Source organism: Aotus nancymaae, unplaced genomic scaffold, assembly GCF_030222135.1.
Source record: "Aotus nancymaae isolate 86718 unplaced genomic scaffold, 86718_ANA_hifiasm-v0.15.2.pri h1tg000022l_1, whole genome shotgun sequence".
Classification (NCBI taxonomy): domain Eukaryota; kingdom Metazoa; phylum Chordata; class Mammalia; order Primates; family Aotidae; genus Aotus; species Aotus nancymaae.
This window is the reverse complement of record NW_026988435.1, coordinates 13,820,568-13,845,667: the sequence shown is the minus strand read 5'-3', so window position 1 is coordinate 13,845,667 and position 25,100 is coordinate 13,820,568. Positions and strand designations below refer to the sequence as shown.

Sequence of the window (25,100 nt, the reverse complement as noted above, 5' to 3'; positions counted from 1 at the left end):
TTATGGTCCAGATAGTGGACCTATTTTAAAAGAGAAATCACTTAATGACTTATGCCTTATCATTGAGTAAAGATTTTTTTTTTTTGAGCTTAGGCCTTATAGAAAATGTAAGAGCCATGAATTACATATATAATTATCAAATGCAAAGCATATATCAACAAACTCCAATGATGTATAGAACAGAAAGTGAGTTCAAACATACACAGAACACTTGTCAATTATACAGCAGTAAAAATTACCCTAATTAATACATTCATGAGATGGTCTTTCCCATTCCGTGCTTCTAAGGACATTGATCCTAATTCAAACCCATGACACTGAGACATACTGTATTAAAGTATATTTGATAAATCAGAAATTGTAGTTTAAGAAAAAAATACAGTATCCTTTACTGATCAGTATGTAGCAATTTAGTATTCTATGTTTTCCTTAACCTCAAAAACATATACAAACACAAAACTCACTTCTATATTTTTTTATTGGCTACAGAAGACAGACTCTGATACAGGTACAGTATAAGTGGAATACTATGATGTAAAATACTCAACTGTCAGTGAAGAGAAGCATTGAACATTACTATAAAAGTATAAAAGTAAAACTTGGCCGGGCGCGGTGGCTCAAGCCTGTAATCCCAGCACTTTGGGAGGCCGAGGCGGGTGGATCACGAGGTCAAGAGATCGAGACCATCCTGGTCAACATGGTGAAACCCCGTCTCTACTAATACAAAAAATTAGCTGGGCACGGTGGCGCGTGCCTGTAATCCCAGCTACTCAGGAGGCTGAGGCAGGAGAATTGCCTGAACCCAGGAGGCGGAGATTGCGGTGAGCCGAGATCGCGCCATTGCGCTCCAGCCTGGGTATCAAGAGCGAAACTCCGTCTCAAAAAAAAAAAAAAAAAAAAAAAAAAAAAAAAAGTAAAACTTAATTTTCCTAGAAATATTGGAACAAGGATTTATTTAAAGATTTGTTGTTCTTACTTTATATAAGTGCTCTGGATCCCAGTGTATCCAATCATAATTCACATTATCAGCTTCACGAACCACATACTTTGCCCACGGTGAAATACGATACAAGATCTCTCCACTTTTACTAGTAATAACTACCTAAAAAGAGAATGAGATGTTACTGCTTTAAAATACTTTCAAAACTCTGATAATACATAATGGTTTAGGAGTATTGCTACAAGTAGGAAAGGAGGAATGATCTTAAGAATCTGGACCACCATACAGATGTGTGACCTTCAGGAACATATTGCAATTCTACCGATGTTGGTTTTCTCATCTGCTGTTACTATATCATCCTTAAAGTAACCTCCTAGTTTGAACATTTAATAATTTTCTGGCAATTACCACCACTGCAAACCAGCCATGAGAATGCATAATTAAATAAACAGTAGATACTAAAAAGACAAGAATATTATTTGGAAGCTGCTGTCAATAAATCAATCAATGAAAGGAAATCATCCTTTCATCCATTAACAAAAGGAATTAGTGAGTTATATAACCATCTCTTTTGTTTCCTTTATATAGCAACTAATGATAACATGTTCAGGAAGCTAAAGGAGAAACACAGGTTTGATTAATACAATGTGTGCGCACAGACACATACAGACATTTTCCACACCTCCTCAACTTCTTTTACCTCCTATTTGCTGTATTCATTGCCATATAAAACCAAACATTACCTCCTTTAATCATCTGTTCATATGCTTGCCAACAGTACCACTACTATTTTTGATAATAAAAAAAACAATAAAAATTTTTATTTTTAAACGGAATCTACCATTCAGACTTGAACTGAATAAATGATTTTGAATTTATCCAGCCACATAAATGGAATTTCCAAATGATTGAAATTGTAGCTATTGATTGATTGATTGATTGATAGGGTGTCACTCTATCACCCAGGGTGGAAGGCAGAGGTGCGATCACAGCTTACTGCAGCCTCAGCCTTCCAGGCTCAGGTGATCCTCCCACTTTAGTCTATGGACAAGCTGGGACTACAGGCACATGCCACCATGCTCAGCTAATATGGGTTGGTCGGGGGAGGGTTTTGTAGAAATGTTGCCCAGGCTGATCTTGAACTCCTGGACTCAAGTTACCCTCCTGTCTCAGCCTCCCAAAGTGCTGAGATCACAGGCATGAGCCACTGCATGAGGCTGAAATTGTGGCTTTTACACAAAGTTGTCTTTTTTACTGAACTTTCTAAAAAATAATGGTAGAATATGATGAAAAAAATGTCCAGATTAAGAGCTATATTACGCCCTCATCATTGAGAAAGTCTCAATGACTTTGAGTCATTCTTCTTCAGTCTCCTCTAATAGAGAAAAGCTTAAGTACTCACAATTCTTGGTAATTAAATATTTGTATAATGCTTTATAGTTTATAAAGGACTTTTACATTCTTATCTTACTTGATTCCAGAAAATCTTTATGACCCAAATATTTTAAGTGAGATTATGTAAGTTGCCAAAAGTCCCAAAATAACCAAGTGGCAGAGCCAAAAGCTGAACACAGAGCTTTTAATACTCACCTCTTTGCTCTGAACAGGATTCCACAGCATTTTCTTCATGTGCCAAAAAATAACACATCATGGTTTATGATGGAGAGGCCAAGTAAGTGGTGAGAGAACTGTCAAACTTACATGAATACAATTATTTCTCTTTCATTATGCCTCCCAGCTATTAAAGCTTATCATAGCCAGGTGTTGCTATTATTCAAGCGATTACCACAAAACATGAATCAATAAGACCAACCTACTTGAAGATTATTTTATCTTAAAAAAAAAGTTCCTTAAGCTACATGAATTTCTAGCATAATATGCTATAGTAATATGTTTGAGAATGGGCCTCTTGCTCACTCACCAACCCAGAACAAGGTATGAGGAAACAAAATACTATAAATCAGTTTTCAGTGACTACCACTTTGGCTAATCTATCCATCTTATGCTTTCTCTGTCTTGTAAATGGCTCCATAATAACTCCAAAGGCACATCATAATCATCATTTCTGAAGGTGTCTGTTGGCAGAGAAAATATTTGACATTTTAAGACATGAAGAATCTACTTCACGCTGAATTTAACCCCCACATCCTTTGGAACACTAATTCATTCATCTTTCTGTACACAGCAATGTCTCCAGAGGCTATTGAGTGATGGGTGTTGAAAGGAACAGTCCCTGCATGGGTCTCTGATGCTCCTACGTCTTTTGCTGGGTATGCCAAGAAGGTGAGACCCTGACCATTGTTAATGGGAGCCGTATGTTAGGGCTGTGCTTGTAGCAAGCAACCTTGAAGGATGACATAATGATGCCCTTGAAGACACGGAGCTGCTACAAAAGAAGGGATTCTCCAGGCTCAATATTATCCAACTATGATGTGAACCCACTGTATAAGCAGAAGCCATCTGGATCATATAGTGTTACCCCTATGGGGCTTGGAGGACAAGGGGAACCAATGCAAGTATGATGCCTACTGTGCCATAAGTAATAAAATAATTTATCTCTGTTCTAGGAGTCCTGTGCCACAATTTATGTTATGGTAACAGGTTAACTTCTAAGTTTGTAGGTAGGGGTAAATCAAATCACAGATCTGACAAAGGAGTATTTGCTCATTCAATGAATGACTTCAATATTTCGTTTCCAAAAGTGCTGTATTTTCCTACTCTAACACTCATTTCTACTAGGGTTGGTTGTTGGAGTGGAGCATTTTAGTCTTCCCATTTCCTCCTTCTCTCTTAGTAATAGAATTGCAAACCAAACGTTAAGTAGAGCAAAGCTTTTTACCAAATCCGGAACACTGACCTGTGATTGTTATATAATAATTATCTCTACTCTTTAGGCCCCTGAATTCTGCAAGTATTTTAGTTACAGTAACTTAGGTTTTCCTTACTGATACACTGGTCTATAGTAGCCACATCACCTTGCTTTTCACTTTCTCTTCCTAAATTGTTGTAATCTTCATAACCAAATAAGAGTATCATAATAAATCTAAATAGATTTAATTTGAGAGACAATGCAGAAAATAAAGACTATATATAGGCTTTATGGACTAAACTTTGCTCACAAAACTCTTTTGGTGAGGAAAGGGTACATCCTACATTTGTGTTATGCTCCAATGAGTTAAAATTTCAGCCGAAAAAATTTTTAGAGAAAACTTTATGTCATTTAACTCATAACCTCAAAATGTCAGCATGCTATGGAGCAAACTGAAAGAGGTGGCTTGATTGATCTTTCAACAATAAGTCTAGTAAATAATGTTTAAAAGAGTTCACTTGATACTGTCAAATAGGTCTGATGCACTGCTAGTGTGAGTATAAATCAGTATAAAATTTCTAAATAGAAATGTGACAATCTGCATCAAAAATTCAGAAAAATTAATTCCATGTCAGGCACAGTGGCTCACACCTATAATTCCAGCACTTTGGGAGGCTAAAATGGGAGGATCAGTTGAGGCCAGGAATTTGAGTAAAAAAAGTAACTTCAATGAGTCAGCAGTACTAATTACCAAACTGCCCCCATGGAAATAATCAGAGATGTGCCCAAAACACTGTATCTTTGTCTATTAGTCTTAGCGCTACTTCTATTAGCAAAGACAGCGTGACTGAATAATGTATAGTTGTTAAAAAATTATACTATCGAATCATATTAAAGGCTGCAGAAAAGTCTTCTAAGTTATATGAAGGAATATACTGTATCTTTCTAATGTAAATGCACAAAAACTCACAGCCTAAAGTATTTTAAAAGATATAAAAATATTAATATGGTTAACTGTGGGTAAGGGGATTGTTAGTAGTTTTTATTTTCTAGTTATATATTTTGATATTATCACTTCATTTACTTGTGTAGCTTCCAGATTTCAAAAACATAAGTAGTTTAGTAAGGATTGCAAATATATGAATCATGTAATCACACATACATCTGTAGAGTATGCTACTTAAGGTACAACCTGTGTACCTTGAGTATATTAACGCATTGTTTAAGAAATATAACTTAAAAAATACATCAAATTACTTGAAAGAAATATAATGAAAATAATATCATAATAATACCAAATAATATGATTATAATCCTTTTGAATGAGACAAATTATTTCTTTGATTTATAGGAGTTATCATCAACAGATATTATTGGATTACATAATTTAATAAAAGAAACCCCTAACTGCACAAAAGTCAAATTAACTTAGTGAATGGTTTAAAGTCAAATTTTATTTAGAACATGTCATTTAGAACTCAAATACACAATATAAAAAACAGTAAATCGTAAAGACAAAAAAGAGTGTGTGTGTGTGTCTGCGTGTGGGTGTATGTGTGTTCATTCATGCTTGGAATATATTTTAAAATGCTTCTTGCAAAAAACAAATTGTCCATGTACTGGAAAATTACTGACATAATATGTTCCATAGGTGGCCAACAATTTTACATCAAAACATCGGATGTGTTCAGCTGGTTAGAAGTAAATGTTAGCATATTCTGAAATATGGTAATGAATGTAGCTCTAGGTTTCATGAATGAAAGTGTAGCCAACTAACAGAAAAGGCACAGTTTTTGAATCACATAATTCAAATTGCCCCAATTATACTACAGACATCTCCTGATGTTGTGAGGAGCTTTTCTTTAATTTTTTTTTGCTTAAAGTAGAGTGAAAAAAAAAGATACTAATCAAGATAACTATTTGATAGGGTACAGGTCAAAGTGAGTTATGAAACAAGTGATTTCCGATTTATAGAGCAATACTACCACTTCTTTTTTTATTTGACTTTTAAATTTTCAGCTTTATTGAGATATAATTGACAAAAATTGAATATATTCAAGGTGTAAAACATAACTTTTTGATATATGTACACATAAACACAACATATTTTAACAACATGTATATTATATATTTCCACCAATCAGAAGAGATGGTGGCCACAGAGTACAGGCCCCCTAACTTGCCAGCTGTTAATGCTTTAGTAGTTGAGTTGTCCTGAGTTCTGGAAGTAACATGAGAGTGGTGGGAGTGGTACTGACAAAGTTCCTGAGCAGTGGCTATTTATCAAGTATAAAAATATTTTTTATTTGGCCGGGTATGGTGGCTCACACCTATAATCCCAACAGTTTGGGAGGCCAAGGTAGACAGATCACTTGAGGTCAGGAGATCGAGACCAGCCTGGCCAACATGGTGAAACCCTGTCTTTACTAAAAATACAAAAATTATCCAGGCGTGGTGGCAGGCACCTATAATCCCAGCTACTTAGGAGGCTGAAGCAGGAAAATTGCTTGAACCCGGGAGGCAGACATTGCAGTGAGCCAAGACAGCACCGTTGCACTCCAACCTGGGGGAAAAGAGAGAGACTTCGCCTCAAAAAAAAAAAAATTTTTTTAATAATAAGTATAGCCATATCATTGTACAATGCTGATTATCAATATTCTATATGCATATATACACACACGTGTGTGTTTATAATGTGACTGAAACAGACACACAGAGAGAGACAGACAGAAACAGAAATATACACACATACATATTACAATTAATTCTTTTTTTTTTTTTTTTTTTTTGAGATGGAGTCTCACTCAGTCGCTCAGGTTGGACTGCAGTGGGCGTAATCTCAGTTCAATGCAACCTCCACCTCCTGGGTTCAAATGATTATCTTGCTGTATAGCTGGGATTATAGTCACATGCCACCATGTCTGGCTAATTTTTATTTTTAGTAGAGACAGAGTTTCACCATATTGGCCAGCCTCATCTTGAACAACTGACCTCAGGTGATCTGCCCACCTTGGCCTCCAAAAGCACTGGGATTACAGGCATGAACCACTGCAGCTGGCCTATAATTAACTCTTAAGTAATTTGTAGAAGAGGGTAGAAGGAACATAAAAAAGAAAAAAGGTAATCAAAAATTTGTAATTAAGTAGAAAAATAAGTAATATTCCAGAGGAAAATCTTAACAACTCTACCAATGACCTGAATCCCGAATAAATAAATGTGTGTGTGTGTGTTTATTTTTTTTTTTCATTTTTTATTTTTTTTTTGAGATGGAGTTTCGCTCTTGTTACCCAGGCTGGAGTGCAATGGTGTGATCTCAGCTCACTGCAACCTCCACCTCCTAGGTTAAAGGGATTCTTCTGCCTCAGCCTCCCGGGTAGCTGAGATTAAGGTACCCGCCACCATGCCCAGCTAATTTTTGTATTTTTTTTTAGAGACAGGATTTTACCATGTTGACCAGGCAGCTGGTCTCAAATCTCTGACCTCAGTTGATCCACCTGCCTTGGCCTCTCAAAATGCTGAGATTACAGGCGTGAGCCACCATGCCCAGCCAAATGTGTGTTTCTAATAGTCACAAATATATAGTGTAAACATTATTTTTCAATACACAGACAGAATTTATAATCACTACAACTTTAAAATACCTTAATACAATTTAAAATAAAGCTGATAAATTTAATTTTAATTGAATTAATCTTTTACTACTCATCCTTGTTTTTGTTTTGTTTAAAATAGGACCTATCTGTATAAATTCTATTCACAGTTCTGCTTGTTATTTCTGCTGGGCCAATTTAACATTCATTAAGATTATGTGAAGATTATGTGAGAAAGAATCTCTTTGTCATTGTGTGAGGCTGAAAATAGCCTCCCAAAAGATGTCCACATCCTACCCTAAGAATCTGTGAATGATACCTTCTGTGACAAAAAGAAGATCTTTGCAGATGTGATTAAATTAGAAATCGGCAAATGAAGAGATTCTTACTCCATTTCCAGATTCTGCAGGGGAACAATCACAGAGGGAGATTTTACATGTAAAAGAGGAGAGGACAATGTGACCAAGGAGGAAGAGAGTGGAATGACATGGATACTCGCAAAGGAATGCCAGCCACTACCAGAAGCTGAAAATGTCATGGAACACATTCTCCCTTAGAACCTCCAGAGGGTTTGCCAACATTTGATTTCAGCCCAGTGACACTGATTTTTAACTTCTAGACTTCAAAGCTATGAGAGAATACATTTACATTATTTAAATCCAACATATTTATGCAGCAGCCTTAGGAAAGTAACACAGCCAATAAGGGAAAAATTGGAAACAATATTTTTTCTATAATAAAATGGAAATATACTTTAGTTGAACTTTGTCAGTACTAGAAAGAGTTAAAAGATATAAGTTATCTTCATGAGTAGTCTAAATAATACAGTTGTCTTGTGTTCATTTCCTACTCCAAAAAGTAGACAAATAGGTACCAATACATTACAGTGTTCCCAACGATACAAGGTAAGTCTCCTCGACTATTCCCACGTAAAGCAAACCCCATCACAATAAACATTGCAGAGTTCCATAATTGATAGAAAAGGCTTTAACAATGTGAATTTGTGGCCGGGCACATGGCGCAGGCCTCTAATCCCAGCACTTTGGGAGGCCGAGGTGGGTGGATCACCAGAGGTCAGGAGTTCCAGACCAACCTGATCCATATGATGAAACTCTGTCTGTACTAAAAATACAAAAATTAACCAGGTGTGGTAGCAGGCACCTGTAGTTTCAGCTACACGAAAGGCTGAAACAGGAGAATTGCTTGAACTAGGCCAGTGGAGGTTGCAGTGAGCCAAGATCATGCCACTGCACTCCAGCTTGGGCGACAGAGTGAGACTCATTCTCAGAAAAAAAAAAAAAAAAGTAAATTTGTAATACAGAGTTTTTATATCTAGCATTTTTTCCACATAAGTATTTTCAAAGATTAAACAAAACAATCGCTGCATATGTGATGTAAATGAAGACTCTAAATTTACCATATGGAAAAGTGAAGGGAATATTTTTTTCTACCTGATATCTGACATATTTGCTTTATTAAACAGAGATGAAACTAGTTAAGTAAACGATAATCGGTGAACAAAAAAAAATACTTACTGAAAAAATTGCATTCTGAATTTCCTAATTAAGAAGATGAAAATCAGAAACATTCTTCATAGTAACTGCTAGTTCATTGTGAACTTTGAGTTTATATTTCTGTTAATGGTGAATTAAAACAAAGAGACTACTAAAATCATCATGGTAGTTTTCTAATAATAATAGACCTTGATATATAAATGACTACATCCTGGATAAATTTTTATAAAACTGTACATAGTTGATTGATAAAATTATATATATTAGGGTAATATTTAGGCTATAAATGACATTATATATTATTTAATTAAGCCTGCTATGGATACCAAAAAAAATAACTGTTTCTTGAAATTATTTTAATTTTCTGTTAATTTTATCTGGATACTAAAGTTCATATATTTTAGAAATCTCCTTCTTTGCCTCATAATTTAGTTCATAATTTTCAAGTAATCAAATGAACTTACACAACCATATGCATAAAAAAATCATCCTTCTGATGCCTTTTACATCTATAATGTTCAGGAATTGAGAGAGGTAGACAGAGAGATGAAATGATTAGCTGAAGCCCCTGAGCTCTTATGTTATGCAACACTGGGCACTATACAGGAGTAAAGAAGATGTCCTTTCCAACAGCTCCCATTATTTTAGATTTTTTATTTTAAAACATGCCATTACAATGTATTTTTTTAATAAAAAACAATAAACCTTTCGAAGGTTGAATTCATAACAACAGCTTGAATAGGATAGTTAAAGGGTTTCTCCAACAAAAATACTTATTAATCATAATTTTAAAACTTCATTAACTGAAAAGACTGAGCATATTAGCTATGAAAAATAAATTTGTAATGTGATACAAATGAGTGTCAGATTGATTTATACAAAACTTTGGCATAACAGACACTGAGATATAGAACAAAAATGACTATTTTTTTAGATATAACATGCATAGCTACTTTGTCCCTGACAACACCAATTAGACAATTATAAATATATCACAAACTCATTTCTGTAATACTTACACATGGGAGAAAAGAAACTGCAGAATATTGCCAAAGGTAAATAAATAAAGATCAGTAGTCACTTCTAAAAGCAGGTCCTGACTTAGAATGATTTGGAAAGACAGAAGCTTCTGAACCTATTAAAAAAAGGTATTATCCCCCAAGATTCATACCCTAGTTCCCCTATCTTCTAGCCTAGTTAAGAAGTATTACAATTGTAATATGTTTTTCTTTCTCTACTTTTCTACCGAGGCAAATCTTTAAAGAAATAAAGAAACAACTAAGTAGGACTGATAAACTGTTTGCTTCATTTCAAGTACATTACCTGAACAAAAAACTTATAAAGTGAGGTCGCTACAAAAAGATAAATCCAAAGGGATTATTTGAGATTTAGGAAGCAGGCATTGAAAACAATATCCCTGAATAAGTGAGAATAACTACTCGTAGGTGAAAAGAAAAGGAATAATGCTGAGATGCTATAATCATGTAGAGATTGATTAGGTGTCTTAGACTAGAAAACAAATGAATTACACATGATACCAAAATATGGGAATTAAACATCCAAGATATTGAAAGATCAATATAGTAATAAAAGGAAAAAGCTATGAAAAGGGGAAAAAATCACTGAGTTTTCATTACTGAAAAAGTGTGCTTCAAAGAGTCTCATCCATGTGCAGTGAAGGCTAGAATTCTATTAAGTAAACAGAGTTATAATCTGGTATGAAGCCAATAAAAAAAATCTAAGAAGTATTTTCAGAAGTGATAGGATAGAGGAAGCACTATCATAGGATGAGTTGAAGATCTTTTAAAAATATTTTATTAAGTATAATTACAAAAGTCTACCTGGTGATACATTCAACCATTTGAAGAAAAGAGTATGATTCCTAAGCAATCATTCTTTCCTTTTCATTTTTTTTTTTTGTGTGTGTCCCCAACTATTGGGTTTTTTTTTTTTTTTTTTTTTTTGAGACTGAGTCTTACACTGCCGCCCAGGAGTGCAGTGGCATGATCTCGGCTCACTGCAACCTCTACCTCCCGGATTCAAGCGATTCTTCTGCCTCAGCCTCCCAAGCAACTGGACTATACATGTGTGCCACCACACTGGGCTTTTTTTTTTTTTTTTAAAGTAGGGATGGGGTTTCACCATTTTGGCCAGGCTAGTCTCCTACTCCTAAGCTCGTGATCCTCCTACCTCAGCCTTCCAAAGTGCTCGGACTACCTACAAGCCTGAGCCACTGCACCCATTCTCTAAGCAATCATTCTAAGTGTCATCGCAATGAAGTAAAATACAAAGCATGAAGAAATAAAAAGAAATAACTCAACCCCTAAAAGAAATCTAGAGAAATTCAAAAGACTGCATATAGAATACATAATTCTAAAAGTTATAAGATTTTTTAAGATAACATACAATTATATATTTAATAAACATTAAGACTATTACATCCAAGAATACAGTTAATGACTATTAAATAAACAATTAATGATAAAATGAATTTCTCTTGAATCTTTAAATATTCTTTACAAATTAAAGTCTCACAGGTTGGAACACTATCATTCTTTTCTCTCATTTCTTCTAAAACAAACCTGTATTTTGACAGGTATAGGTGGTTATTAGGGGAAAAGAACTGGAAATAGATATGTATGAACAATGATTAAAGTAAGTACAACCATCAAGAAATAAGAAAGGGATGACATAGTTTGTATAATGGGAAAAAGATAATGACTACCTGTGAGAAGTAGCATTAGATATGCATTTGGATAATTTCTTGTCAATAGATTTTTTTATCAGCATTCCAGTAGATTATAAAAGATGGTCAAGAATTGGAGTGACCTTTGGATAACAGACTTAGGCACTGGAGGTGGAAACAGTGATGATGGGAAGAAACAGTGGTGAATAATAGGATTCTACACAATAGGCTTTTTACTTTCATCCTTCCTTGTTCAGGTATATCTAAATCTTTAAACATAAATGCCCCCATCTTATGAAGATAAAACAAAGGCACAAGGCAGCAAACTTGAACTTGATCTCTAAGTGTGATAACTCCTCTGGAAAAGTAGAGAAAACTACAGAATAAATTAGTGAATATAATTCAGTCAATAAAGCATAGGTCTGGGAATTACTCACCTGACCAATAAGTGAGACATGGAGAATATTCATAATATGAGATACAGTGACCTATGGCTGATTGTTAAAAAAAAATATTGTATGTTCATGAGAATGTATAATTTTCCATTTGAGCACTAGTCATGTGGGGAAATGTAATGCTACTGACATATTCGGAGGGATAAAGATGAACATACTGAAGTGTAAAAAAAAAAACACACTTTAAATTGAAGAAAGTTAAACATTAATTTTGAAATTTAACATACACTTAACTGTGGTATTCAATAAAAGACCCCAGCTTAAATGTACATGTTTAAATCATGAATGAGATTGTATACTATGTACTTTATCAGGAAAAAAAGGTTATTTTCTGTAGGCATACCTTTATTCATTATTATTTGAAGGCATACTTGGCCAAAGTGCAACTACTTTTAGCAAACATAACCAAAAATAATGTCCACCTAAACATTCACAAACTGTAATTTTCTTCATTTTTGCGGCACAGCAATGAAAGATCAAATACTAAACAAAAGCTCTCTTGAAAATAAATTGGATGCCTACCTAATTTAGAAGAAAAAAGCATGAAACACTTTTACTTTTTAAAAAAAGTATTTCTAAAGAAAAATGGGAGAAAGTGTTCAATTTTCCAGACTTTATGATCATATTTAAAATATACTGTGCCCACATTGAAGAAAAAAGATGACAAAATACAACATATTTCAGAGTACACAAATAATATGAAAAATAAGTTTGCTAATACATTTAAAGTATCTATGTAATCAATGTTTACATTAAGGGCAATCAGGAAATAGAACTTTATGAACAGTATAATTTTTTGGATAATGGTGATTCACTTGTACAAGCATTAAATAAATAAGTGGAGGGCCGGGCGCGGTGGCTCACGCCTGTAATCCCAGCACTTTGGGAGGCCGAGGCGGGTGGATCACAAGGTCAAGAGATCGAGACCATCCTGGTCAACATGGTGAAACCCCGTCTCTACTAAAAATACAAAAAATTAGCTGGGCATGGTGGCGCGTGCCTGTAATCCCAGCTACTCGGGAGGCTGAGGCAGGAGAATTGCCTGAACTCAGGAGGCGGAGGTTACTGTGAGCCGAGATCGCGCCATTGTACTCCAGCCTGGGTAACAAGAGCGAAACTCCGTCTCAAAAATAAATAAATAAATAAATAAATAAATAAATAAATAAATAAATAAATGGAAAAGAATGTTTTATATCCCACATTCCCCTGTGGTGTTAAACACTTGTTGAGATTGATTTGTATACTCTGCTGTATTTTTCCCCTTAATTCAGTAAGAAAATGTTAGGCTTTTATATCTGTCTTTGACAGCAGTTTTCAACCCTGAATAAACAGTAAGAACTACCTGAGGAATAACTTAGAGATGCCTGAGCCCCATTACTAACTACTGCCACCATCCTCTCTATTGTTCTTGACTCAGATTCTGTGATCTGCAGTTTAGTGCTTTATGAGATAAAAGCTAGACCTTAGAAGGTAAAAGACAGAGTAGCTACAAGGACCAGCGTTCCAGCAATAAAATGATACATCTTTATTTTTAAAAAATAATAATACATTATCATGGAGGAAAGAAAACATCAGGTTACAGGAAATACATTTCCTAAAACCCTGGTAATAATACTTTTGCAAAGCATAAAAAGTATTTTGCAATAAAGTTTGTCTCAATCTCTACTTTGCATTTTAAATGTATTTCTTATATTTTAACAAAAATTTACAATTATATTTAATCCTTCATAGCCTAATCTTCCTAATTTATTATTCTAAAATAATAAAATTTAAATCTCTTTACAAACTTAAGTCAATCTCACTTAAATAATTGAAGGCATCCATGCTAGCTCAGAAATTTATGCATTTGTGGTCCTCAGCATACCTATGATGGTCCTTAAACTCACATCATTTACTTATAAAAAAGTTTCCGCTATACTTGGGAATGCTGTCATAAAAAGAGTACGGTAAATTTACTCAAGATTCTGATCTTATCCTATTGTTCTAACCCATCAATTTTTTTTTAATTTCACAATTTCCACACAATGTATCACATCAATCATTTGTAAAAGATTAACAGTTTTGTTAAAAAAAGAAAGTTATCATAGCTCCATCTTCCATGTGCTTTCTGATTTCTATAAAACTGATGAGAAATATGACACTTATGTTTAAATTTATACTTTCATTAAATTAGTGATGTGATACTTTCGTGTCGTATTGGTCATTTGCATTTCTTCATTTGAAAATTTCTTCTCTGTGTAAATTTTTTTTTTGTTTTCTTTTCACTGATTTGAAAGTGCTCTGTATGTATGAAAAATGCTACCTTTTTTGTGGCCATTGTCATATATATAAATATATTTTCTTCATTTTGCTGTGTGTAAAAACAAAGAGTTATCAATGTTACTTTAAATGCCATTACTAAAACTTGATACTTTTCTTCTCAATACATAATTTTTATTTTAAAATTGTAGCAGATATTGGCTCTTTAGTCATTCAAACTGCCTTTCTTCATTCTTTCTTTGTATTAGAGAACATGGAAAGCTTAAAATCAAATTTTTCTCACTCCCTTGCAGGTAGATCTCTACATGGTTAATCAACTCATAAAAGAACTGGAAGGAAGAAGCAAGTATGTGAGGTAGATCATACAGGGATCAATCGTTTCTGTCTGAGAACCCAGAGTGAAGCTTAATCTAATAAAATGCCTTTACCTACATAGTCACAAAGAGTGGAAAACTCAAAGATAACTATCATGCTGATATGGGAGTGCTGGGTAGGGAAAGTATGGTCCTTTTAAATAACATAGAAGCGGGAAAGAGAAGTGTTGGGTAGAGAAAGATGGTTCCCTATCTAGGGCTCCACCCCTGTGGACCAAGGTGAGGACAAGCATTCCTGCCAGCCAGCCGAAATGTTGCATTTTCCAAGACCACTGTGGTCCGCCACACCCCCATCATGGGCCTACAAAAACTCAACATCTTAGCGGGCAGACACTGGCCAGAGTTGAGAGAAGTACATCAGTGGAAGAAGACACAGCAGCTGGAAGGCAAGAGGACATGGAGGGAGCACACAGGCAGAAGAGCACATCAGCAGACACCTGCAGGGTGGCAAGCCATCTATTGGCAGAACAAGGTAGCGTTCTGCCAGGGCAATCTGAGGAGAGCCAGGGCCACCGAGAGGCCCAACTCCAGGGGAAAGCCATCACCCTTCTCACTCCCACATCAGCAGAGTTACTTCCACTCAATAAAAATTTGCACTCATTCTCCAAGTCCACATGTGATCCAATTCTTCCAGTATACCAAGGCAAGAACCCAGGATACGGAAAACCCTCTGTCCTTGTGACAAGGTAGAGGGTCTAATTGAGCTGGTTAACACAAGTCGCCTATAGACTGCAAACTAAAAGAACACAGGGTAGCACATGCCCATTGGGACTTCATGAACTGTAAACATCCACACTAGACACTGTTGTGGGGTCGGAGCCCCACAGCCTGCCCGCCTGTATGCTCCCCTAGAGGTTTGAGCAGCTGGACACTGAAGAAGTGAACCACACTCCCATCACACACCCTGTAAGGGGAACAAGGAAATCTTTCTCGTCTCAATGCCATCATTAATTAGTTCATGACACTAATAATTTCTATTTATACCTTCCTGTATATAATTATGTGCATATTCAGAATCTGCTTTTTCATGAGAAATAATCATTAAAAGGGGCTGTGTAGGGAAAAAAAATTTTCTCCCTGCATTTGGTTTCAAAATTCAAATTTTAAAATTTATTTTTTATAAGCAGAGTTTATACAGTTTATCACGCAAAAAGAAACAGAAGTTGGCAATACCTAGGAATGCTTGGTGCAGAGAGGATAAAGAGGAGGGTTTTTGAACCAAGATGAGAAGCATCTTGGTTCTTTTTATGAAAAATAAGAAGAACATAATTTGATTTAACCTAGGTCATCATTTCAGAAGCACACAACACATTTGGAATATCAGAAAGTTTGGAATCAAAGTAAGTTTGAGAGAAGAAGATTCAAACATACTTTAGAATTAAAGTAAGTTTGAGAGAGGAATAAGATTCATATGAGAAAAAGCTGGAGGCAGAACCTGAATTGGAGGCCTAAAGAATGTTAAGGAAAGGGCAGAGCCTGGAAAATTAAATGGCAAAAATAGAAGCCATGAATGTGTCACACACACACAAAAAAAATGCCAGCACTACGAAGACAAATAGTATAGGTATGCCCAAACCTGAGAGCAGCTGGGCCTAAAATGCACCAATATTTTGAAAAGAAAAAGAAAACCAACAAAATTTCTTCAGATGTAAAAATTGTTTTTATATAATAACTCATTATTAATTTTAAAATGAATTCATGTCTCCGGGTCAAATGGAAAAAGTTGTTGCTCAGCTGAGAACAGTATGCTCATGAGATAGCTTATAGTTCTAATCACCTGAACAGAAACTTGCAAAAATCACCCACTGTAATTACCAATGCAAAACATTACAGATTGTTATTTCATTATTATTATCACTTCAAACTTCTCAACATGACTATAAATATGACTTCTTAAGTCAATGACACAAAATTAACTGGCAATCACAAACTAACCATATTTAGCATAATGATAGAGTAAATCCTGTTTAATATAAATATGCAAATATCAATGGCATTGTTATTTAGAAAGGCAACAAAAGCCATTACCTGTATATTCTTCAATTTATATTTTATATTTTACATACAAATATAAAATTACAAATTGTAATTTAGAATTACATTCTAATTTGTATACAAAATAAAGCCTATTCTGAATTTTTTAATTCAAAGGAAGTTTGCAACAGTGTTTCAAAATAGCAATACATATTTATATATACACCCATATATATTCACAGATATTATTATACTATATCCATTTAATTTCTGTAGGCTGAAATAGTGTTTTTAACCTCTTATAAATGCTGATTAAATAAGTTCTTTAAGTAATTTATGAAAATTACCAGATTGATGTTAGACATGAGACTTGTTAACGTAAAATAACCTACTGTTGACTCTTGTAAACATTTTCTTTCATTATATGTAAGTCGTCTTCTTGGGATATGTTAATGGTTAATTTTTAATTTTAAATCTGAAACACTTCTCCTTTATAATCTGTAGACAAAGCTTCAAAGGAGTCCACAATAAAAACAAAACCATATCCAGCAAAATATGCAACACTGTTGAACAATTTACAGGGTAAATTCAGGCCCAAATGCAGGTAGCAGGGAGGGTAGAAAATGAACATTTTGTTCTTCTAAACAGTGGTAATGAAGGTGGAGCCGATTTTAATGCCTCAATAAAGCATTCAGTTGTTCTAAAATTATGTTAGGTCTTATAAGAAAGAGACTTGAGGCTGGGAGCAGTGGCTCACGCCTATAATCTCAGCACTTTGGGAGGCCGAGGTGGGTGGATCACGAGATCAAGAGATTGCGACCATCCTGGTCAACATGGTGAAACCCAGTCTCCACTAAAAATACAAAAAATTAGCTGGGCATGCTGGTGCATGCCTGTAGTCCCAACTACTAGGGAGGCTGAGGCAGGAGAATTGCTTGAACCCAGGAGGCGGAAGTTGCGGTGAGCCGATATCGCGCCACTGCACTCCAGCCTGGGTAACAAGAGCAAAACTCCATCTCGAAAAAAAAAAAAAAGAAACAGACTTGAGTAATTTGGAATAAATACATTAATACATTTTATTTCTTTTTATAATAGTAATTCACGTCAAAGAAGAATGCTTAGCCAGAATAAATGTTAGTTTATGCCTTGGAGACATCAATCTATTAATAATGGGTATGGTCTTGAATCAAGTAACTAAATAATGATGTACCTTTTAAGATTTGCATGATATTTTGGGAGGGGTGCATCAAACTGAAGATGAATAGGCATAGTATAATCATACTTTTATGATAATAAAAAGCGTATAAATATAGAGAGGCAGAGGACAAGGGCAAGGACAGTTTATAAATGCCTAAAAACAGATTAGGAAGAATACCCATAAAATCTATCAAGATTGGATGGTAGCCTGGAGGGCCAGGCCATTAATGATTATAAGAACGGCTACTTTTCTTTCCATATTTTTTAATTAAGTTCTATTTTTTAAATAGACACTATGCATCACACTGCATAACTACAGAAAAAGTAAAACTGGCTCTCTTCAAGTAAAAATAAAGGCATTTTGAATATCAAAATAAAAAGTTTTCCTGTGTTGAAACCCGTCAAATGTCCTTTATTTCCTTGAGCAGTGGTTTGTCTAAAGAAATATACGTGTACACATACATATATAAGAAAGCTTAACTTTTTATTAATGTCAAAAATTTCCAAGGAAAAACTATACCAGAGAACAATACTGTTTTCAAATCTGTAAGCTCAAGAAATTATGTAAACTGAAAATTTGAAAAGAACAATTTAAACTCAATCAAAATGCCATGCCTCTACTTTCCAAAAGAGGGAGATATAACTCCATTGCCACAAACATATCAATTTGATACATAAATGATCTATTCAAACACACAACTTATCAAGAAAATAATTTTAAGGAAAAACTCTAAATTATGTGTTTATTTTAGCCGTATGACTTTAATTGCCTAAAAAGCACAGTTAGATCTATGAAAAATATGATCTACAATAATAAAATGGAAGCTGTTCCAACTCCTTTACAGAGAGCTCAATTGTAGAATAAAAATGTGACAAAAGACTTACAGTATTTAGATTTTGAAAAATAGATTTAGATATGACAGATGTCAGTTCCTAAAATTTGTTCTGATTATTATTTGAAAATTAAAATGTATTATTCTGAACTAGAGACAGAATGCTACCCATTTCTTACAATGATTATTAATTTTCTTATATTTCCTTGAGCAGTGGTTTGTTGCTCTCCTTGAAGAGGTCCTTCATATCCCTTGTTAGCTGTACTTCTAGGTATTTTATTCCCTTTGTAACAATTGTGAATGGGAGTTCATTCATGATTTGGCTCTCTGCTTGTCTATTGTTGGTGTAAAGGAATGCTTGTGATTTTCACACATTGATTTTATATCCTGAGACTTTGCTGAAGCTGCTTATCAGCTAAAGGAGTTTTCAGGCTGAGATGATGAGGTTTTGTAAATACAGAAACATGTCATCTGCAAACAGAGACAATTTGATTGCCTTTCTTCCTATTTGAATACACTTTATTTCTTTCTCTTGCCTGACTGCCCTGGCTAGAACTTCCAACACTATGTTGAATAGGAGTGGTGAGAGATGGCATCCTTGTCTTGTGCCGATTTTCAAAGGTAATGCTTCCAGCTTTGCCCATTCAATATGATACTAGCTGAGTTTGTCATAAATAGCTCTTACTACTTTGAGGTATGTTTCATCAATGCCTATTTTATTGAGAGTTTTTAACAAGAAGGATGTTAAATTTTATCAAAGGTCTCTTTTGCATCTACTGAAATAACCACGTGGTTTTTGTCTTTGTTTCTATTTACGTGATGGATTACATTTATTGATTTGCATATGTTGAACCAGCCTTGTATCCCAGGTATGAAGCCAGCTTGATCATGTTGGATAAGTTGTTGTTGTTGTTGTTGAGACGGAATCTCACACTGTTGCCCAGGCTGGAGTGAAATGTTGTGATCTTGGCTCACTGCAACCTCCACCTCTCGGGTTCAAGGGATTCTCTTGCCTCAGCCTCCCAAGTAGCTTTTGCATTCTTAGTAGAGAGAGGGTTTCACTATATTGGCCAGGCATGTCTCGAACTCCTGACCTCGTGATCCGACTGTCTCAGTCTCTCAAAGTGCTGGTATTACAGGCATGAGCTTCTACGCCCAGCTGGATAAGCTTTTTTTGATGTGCTGCTGGATTTGGATTGCCAGTATTTTATTGAGGACTTTCGCGTCAATGATCATCAGAAAAATCAGTCTACTATAAAGATACATGCACACATACGTTTGTTTATAACAGCAAAGACATGGAACCAACCCAAATGCCCATCAATGATAGACTGAATAAAGAAAACCATGGTGTATGGTCTATATACACCATGGAATACTATGCAGCCATAAAAAGGAATGAGATCACATCCTTTGCAGGGACATAGATGAAGCTGGAAGCCATCATCCTCAGCAAACTGATACAGAACAGAAAACCAAATACCACATGTTCTCACTCATAAGTGGAAGTTGGGCGATGAGAACAGGTGGACATGAGGAGAACATCACACACCAGGGCCTGTTGTGGGATGGGGGTGAGGGGTGGGAACTTAGAGGATGGGTCAATAGGTGCAACAAACCACCATGGCACAAATATACCTATGTAACAAACCTGAATGTTCTGCACATGTATCCCAGAACTTAAAGTAAAAATAAAGCTATATTAATAAAAAAAAAAATAATTGGCCAGGCACGGTAGTTCACTCCTGTAATCCCAGCACTTTGGGAGGCCAAGGCAGGTGGATCACAAGGTCAGAAGATCTAGACCATCCTGGTCAACATGGGGAAACCCCATCTCTACTAAAATACTGAAAATACAAAAATTAGCCGGGTGTGGTGGCATGCATGGATAATCCCAGCTACTCAGGTGGCTGAGGCAGGAGAATCACTTGAACCTGGGAGGCAGAGATGTCAGTGAGCCAAGATCACAAGACTGCATTCCAGCCTGACAACACAGCGAAACTCAGTCTTTAAAAAAAAAATAATAATAATAATAACAATAAAGATAACAAGTATACACTGGTACTGTTCAGGCAGAGCAGAATGTAGGATGACCCAGTAGTAATAATACTTACTGTATCGAGTTTTTGTAATAAGTCAATGACAAAATATATCTAAATTAATTATCTGTCAATGGGAAACATTCAGTAAGTGGTAGCTGCTTATGTTGGTATTTTTCATGCCTCTTACTTTGGCTAACAAAGCAAAAAAATTGGTGAGCTGTTTATTCTTATCTTTTAACAGATGATGCTGAGTCTAGTAATGATGTAATGAGTGTTTAATAATATAAACATGCAGAAGCCTCTTTGAGAGGGTAAGGAGATATGTCTATTTAGTCATGCTTATTATAGTGATTCTCCACCAAAAGAAGGAAAATCTGTTTTTCAAATTTAAAAAATTGAAGCAGTCCATCCTGCCTCTTCCACACTCCTGGCTCCTGAGCTTGAGAGTTACTTCCAAAGGAAACCACTTCTTTTGAGTGGACTGTGTCCTAGCCCTTAGGCTTATTGGAGCAGATAAAAGTTTTAAAAACTAATTTATTAGATTAATATTTCCTTAAAGGCAGTGACTTTTAAAATGCTGATTCTCTATGCATATTACCATACCAGGTACACAGAAGATACTCAATACACATTTGCTGAATTAGTGAAAATACGAATAAATGGCACTCAGCAGCTAAAAATCAACCTTATGATGTGATGGCCTCTAGTGTAACCCTGCAACCAAACCTCCTCCATGATTGAGAACTTTCCGAAGCTTCAACTAGAACATTTGGGGATCACAGAATCAAGGAGTTCAGGGACTTCACAGCTGCAGTTGGTGCCAAGGAGCTATCTGCTATTTAGATTGGTTCCCTTATTAATTGATTGTAATAAGTAAAAACTCAGTAAAGTTAATGTGCCAATTATATCAGAAAAAAGGAAAAGGCAGAAAAAAGTTCTCTAGCACTTGTTAAAAATTAGTAAGTTTAATTCTTAAAATAAATAAACTTAACATAAAGGTTTAAGAAAAAAACAAACAGCCATTAAGACCTAAAGCAGCAATAAAAATAGTAATGGTTGCCTTGCTGCAGTTTCTCTAAAATTAGCCCTTAAAAACCATCGAAGAATCAAACTGTTTGATTTACTCCTTCAAAGACTGGGTCTCAAAATGTCTTTAACACTCAATAAATATTTTCTGCATCTCCACTCTGCCAGGCACTGTTCAAAGAATTGACAGTGTACAGGACTAGGAAAAATAAAATAAAAAAAATAAAAAAAAACAGCAAAGGCCATACTCTCATGGAACTTATACTGACATGGAAAAGAGATTATTTATATTAAATTTTAATCCCTCTTATCGTATACTATCAGTATTTTTCTCTCTTTTACTATAGATTAAAAAGAACATTGACTGCCATCTCTTGTTAAATGTCTCCTTACCCCAAACAATATTCTTTTCTGCTTACTATCATTATGTGTGGTAGTATCTTACTATATTTTATATATGCTTATAATTTCATTATTTGTAAAATATTTTAACAACCTACAAAATAAACATACTGTGCATTTTGATTTAATATATTTAAGTAACTCTGAGTTAATACTGTTAAATAACAAATGCCAATAGAAATAACAATTCAATTATAGGATTTATCATGGTAAATGTCTTAGGAAGGAAAACACAAGGGACATGGAAATATTGTATAATTATATGACCATGGAGTAAAATCAAGTAAATGTGAAAAGATTTAGATAGCTTCTCTTATAATCAAATGCCTTAAATCTGTAATCCAGACTTAGAAGCCCATCCCTCAGACATCCCTTGATGAGACAAGAGCAGCTGACTCTAACTGCTCTGCAGACCTTGAATGCAGAACCACAAAGCAGAGGGAGAGTAGAGGACACTCAGCCTGCCTCCAACAGGGAGACCTCTGGGCTAATTCAGGTGGCTTTATCAGAGAAGAATATGATAAACAAGACCTCACCACCACCATGTCAGAGGCCAGAAAGAGAAAGGACCAGAAGAAGCAGTCCCCAAAATGCCCGAGCATCCAACACAGCATCCACTCCCACATCAACTTCATCTGACCTTTTTACAGATAAAACTCCTCTCTACATTGGCAGATTTGAAGACAGGTTTCATTTTTCCATTAAACTTTCTGTTTTCCAAACTAAAGTTTTATAATTACTCAAAAATCACCTGTAATATGTCATTTCTTATATAAAGTTTCTAAACTTGTGATGATAATACATCTAAGTTTGGTACCTTACCAGTCAACAATTCTAATCTAACCCATTTCAACCTAAGACCTTCTCCTGAATTTCCCTCTATTTATAAATTTAGACTGTTTCTCCCACAATTATCATGCATCCATTGTACATTCTAATGGTTTAAATCAAACTTTGCAAACAGGATAAAAACAAAATAAGTTCAAGGAAAAATAGGAAGGAGTTAAGTACCTTTAATTTGGATCCATGAGGCACGAGTACAGATTTATTCTGCTTTGGTGGGATATACAGCTCCCATTTTCCATAATCCAGTTTTTTATATGGGTATGAAAATGGATTCCAATCATCTAAAAAAATAAAGAAGATCATTTAACAATAGCATGGTAGGACTAATAGTTAATGAATTTCAAGGAAAACATAATATATTGCTTCACTTACACGAAAAATCAGCTTGTCTAAAAAATTTTCTTCTAAAGTGTTAATCAAAATACTAGTGGTTTAGAAAAGGCAGGATATTCTTAATTTATTTATAAAAAATGCATTTTAAAGGTTGCTTTTGCATTTTAAAATTAAATTAAGATTATAACATTTTCAACTGTGGTTTCAACTCTAATACTTCTGTCAATAAACAGAATGGAAAAGAAAATGACGGATCTTTTTCTAGAGAACACCATCAATAAAGAAAGATACTATGAACAAACAGAAATGTACATGCTATGGCAGGAAAATAATGAAAAACCATTAAAATCATATAATATTTACCAAACTTCATAAGAGTGTGACAGAACTGACATAATATCTAAAGAAATGCCTTAAGCAAGAAAGGTAGAGGGTTATACAAAGTATAGGAGGTACAGAAAAGGTGGAATGCAGAACCTGGAAGAACGTAAAACAAACAGGAGCAGACTCACACACACAGAACTTAACTAACATAGAGGAGGCATTAAAATCCAGTGAGTAAAGGACACACTGTTTAGTAAGTGGTGCTGGGACAATTGGTTACCCTTATGAAAATAAAATCAAATAGATTTCCACCTAATAATATGTCCCCAAATCATTTGAACATGGATTAATATTTATACATGATAGGCAGAACTATAAAATGCTTAGAAGAAAATATAGAGAAATATATTTACAATATTGGAGTATAAAAAGTTTTTCAAATAAAATATTTTTAAAAACCATAAAACTTTAAAACTGATAATCCTGACCATTAAAACTATAAACCTATCATCATAAATAGATGAATCAGTAGACAGAATGACAAGACAAGCTATAAATTGGAAGAATACATTTGTAATGAATATACCAAAATAGATAGAGCATCAAAAATACATGGAGAACATTATAAGTCAATGAGAAAATGAAAACAAGAAAAAAATTGTCAAAAAATATATTCAGGAGAGGACATTGTAACGTTTATTGGAATGGCCAATAAACATATGTAATGATACTTAAGCTCGCTGGTTAATCAGACAATCACAAACTAAAACAACAATAAGATACCATTTCACATTCAGGGGACTGGCAAAAATTAAAAGTTTGAAAATATCTAGTCAGCAAACATATGAAACATTGCTAATGAGGGTATCCCTGGTAAAAACAACTTGGCATCATATATGATGCAAAGGTGAAGATATCTTAATCCCATAGCCCAGCAATTCTATTCCTAGGAAATAGCTTAGAGAAATTCTCATAAATGTACACAAGAAGGCATTCAAAATTATTCACCAAAGAATCATTTGCAATAGCCAAAAAACTGGAGGCTATCAAAATTTAAATCAGCCACAATATGAGTAAAACCTCACAGTGTAATTAAACAACTGGATGCTATACAGTGGTATAAAATGAATGGATTAGAGTCTCAACATATGCAAATATCCCAAACACAAAAGTTAATCTTAGGTGGCTGGAAAGATGGCCGAATAGGAAAAGCTCCAGTCTGTAGCTCCCAGTGAGATCAATGCAGAAGGCGGTTGATTTCTGCATTTCAAACTAAGGTACTCATCTCATTGGGACTGATTCCACAGTGCAGCCCACAGAGGATGAGTGGAAGCAGGGTGGGGTGTCATCTCACCCAGGAAGCACAAGGGGTCAAGGAACTCCCCCCACCAGCTAAGGGAAGCCATGAGGGACTGTGCCATGAAGAATGGTGCACTCTGATCCAGATACTACACTTTTTCCATGGTGTTTGCAACCCACAGACCAGGAGATTCCCT

At 34.9% G+C, this 25,100-nt stretch overlaps 1 protein-coding gene across 2 annotated transcripts in view; it reads right to left on the bottom strand.

Annotated features, from left to right (window-relative positions):
- GBE1 (1,4-alpha-glucan branching enzyme 1) overlaps positions 1-25,100 on the bottom strand; it is a 271,257-nt gene that overhangs the window by 161,856 nt on the left and 84,301 nt on the right. For both annotated transcript variants that reach the window (XM_064380015.1, XM_064380016.1), the window contains 2 exons: positions 23,113-23,228; positions 977-1,102 (listed from right to left, as the gene is read on the bottom strand). In XM_064380015.1, the coding sequence (XP_064236085.1) occupies positions 977-1,102; positions 23,113-23,228 (242 nt within the window). The remainder of the gene's footprint in view (positions 1-976; positions 1,103-23,112; positions 23,229-25,100) is intronic.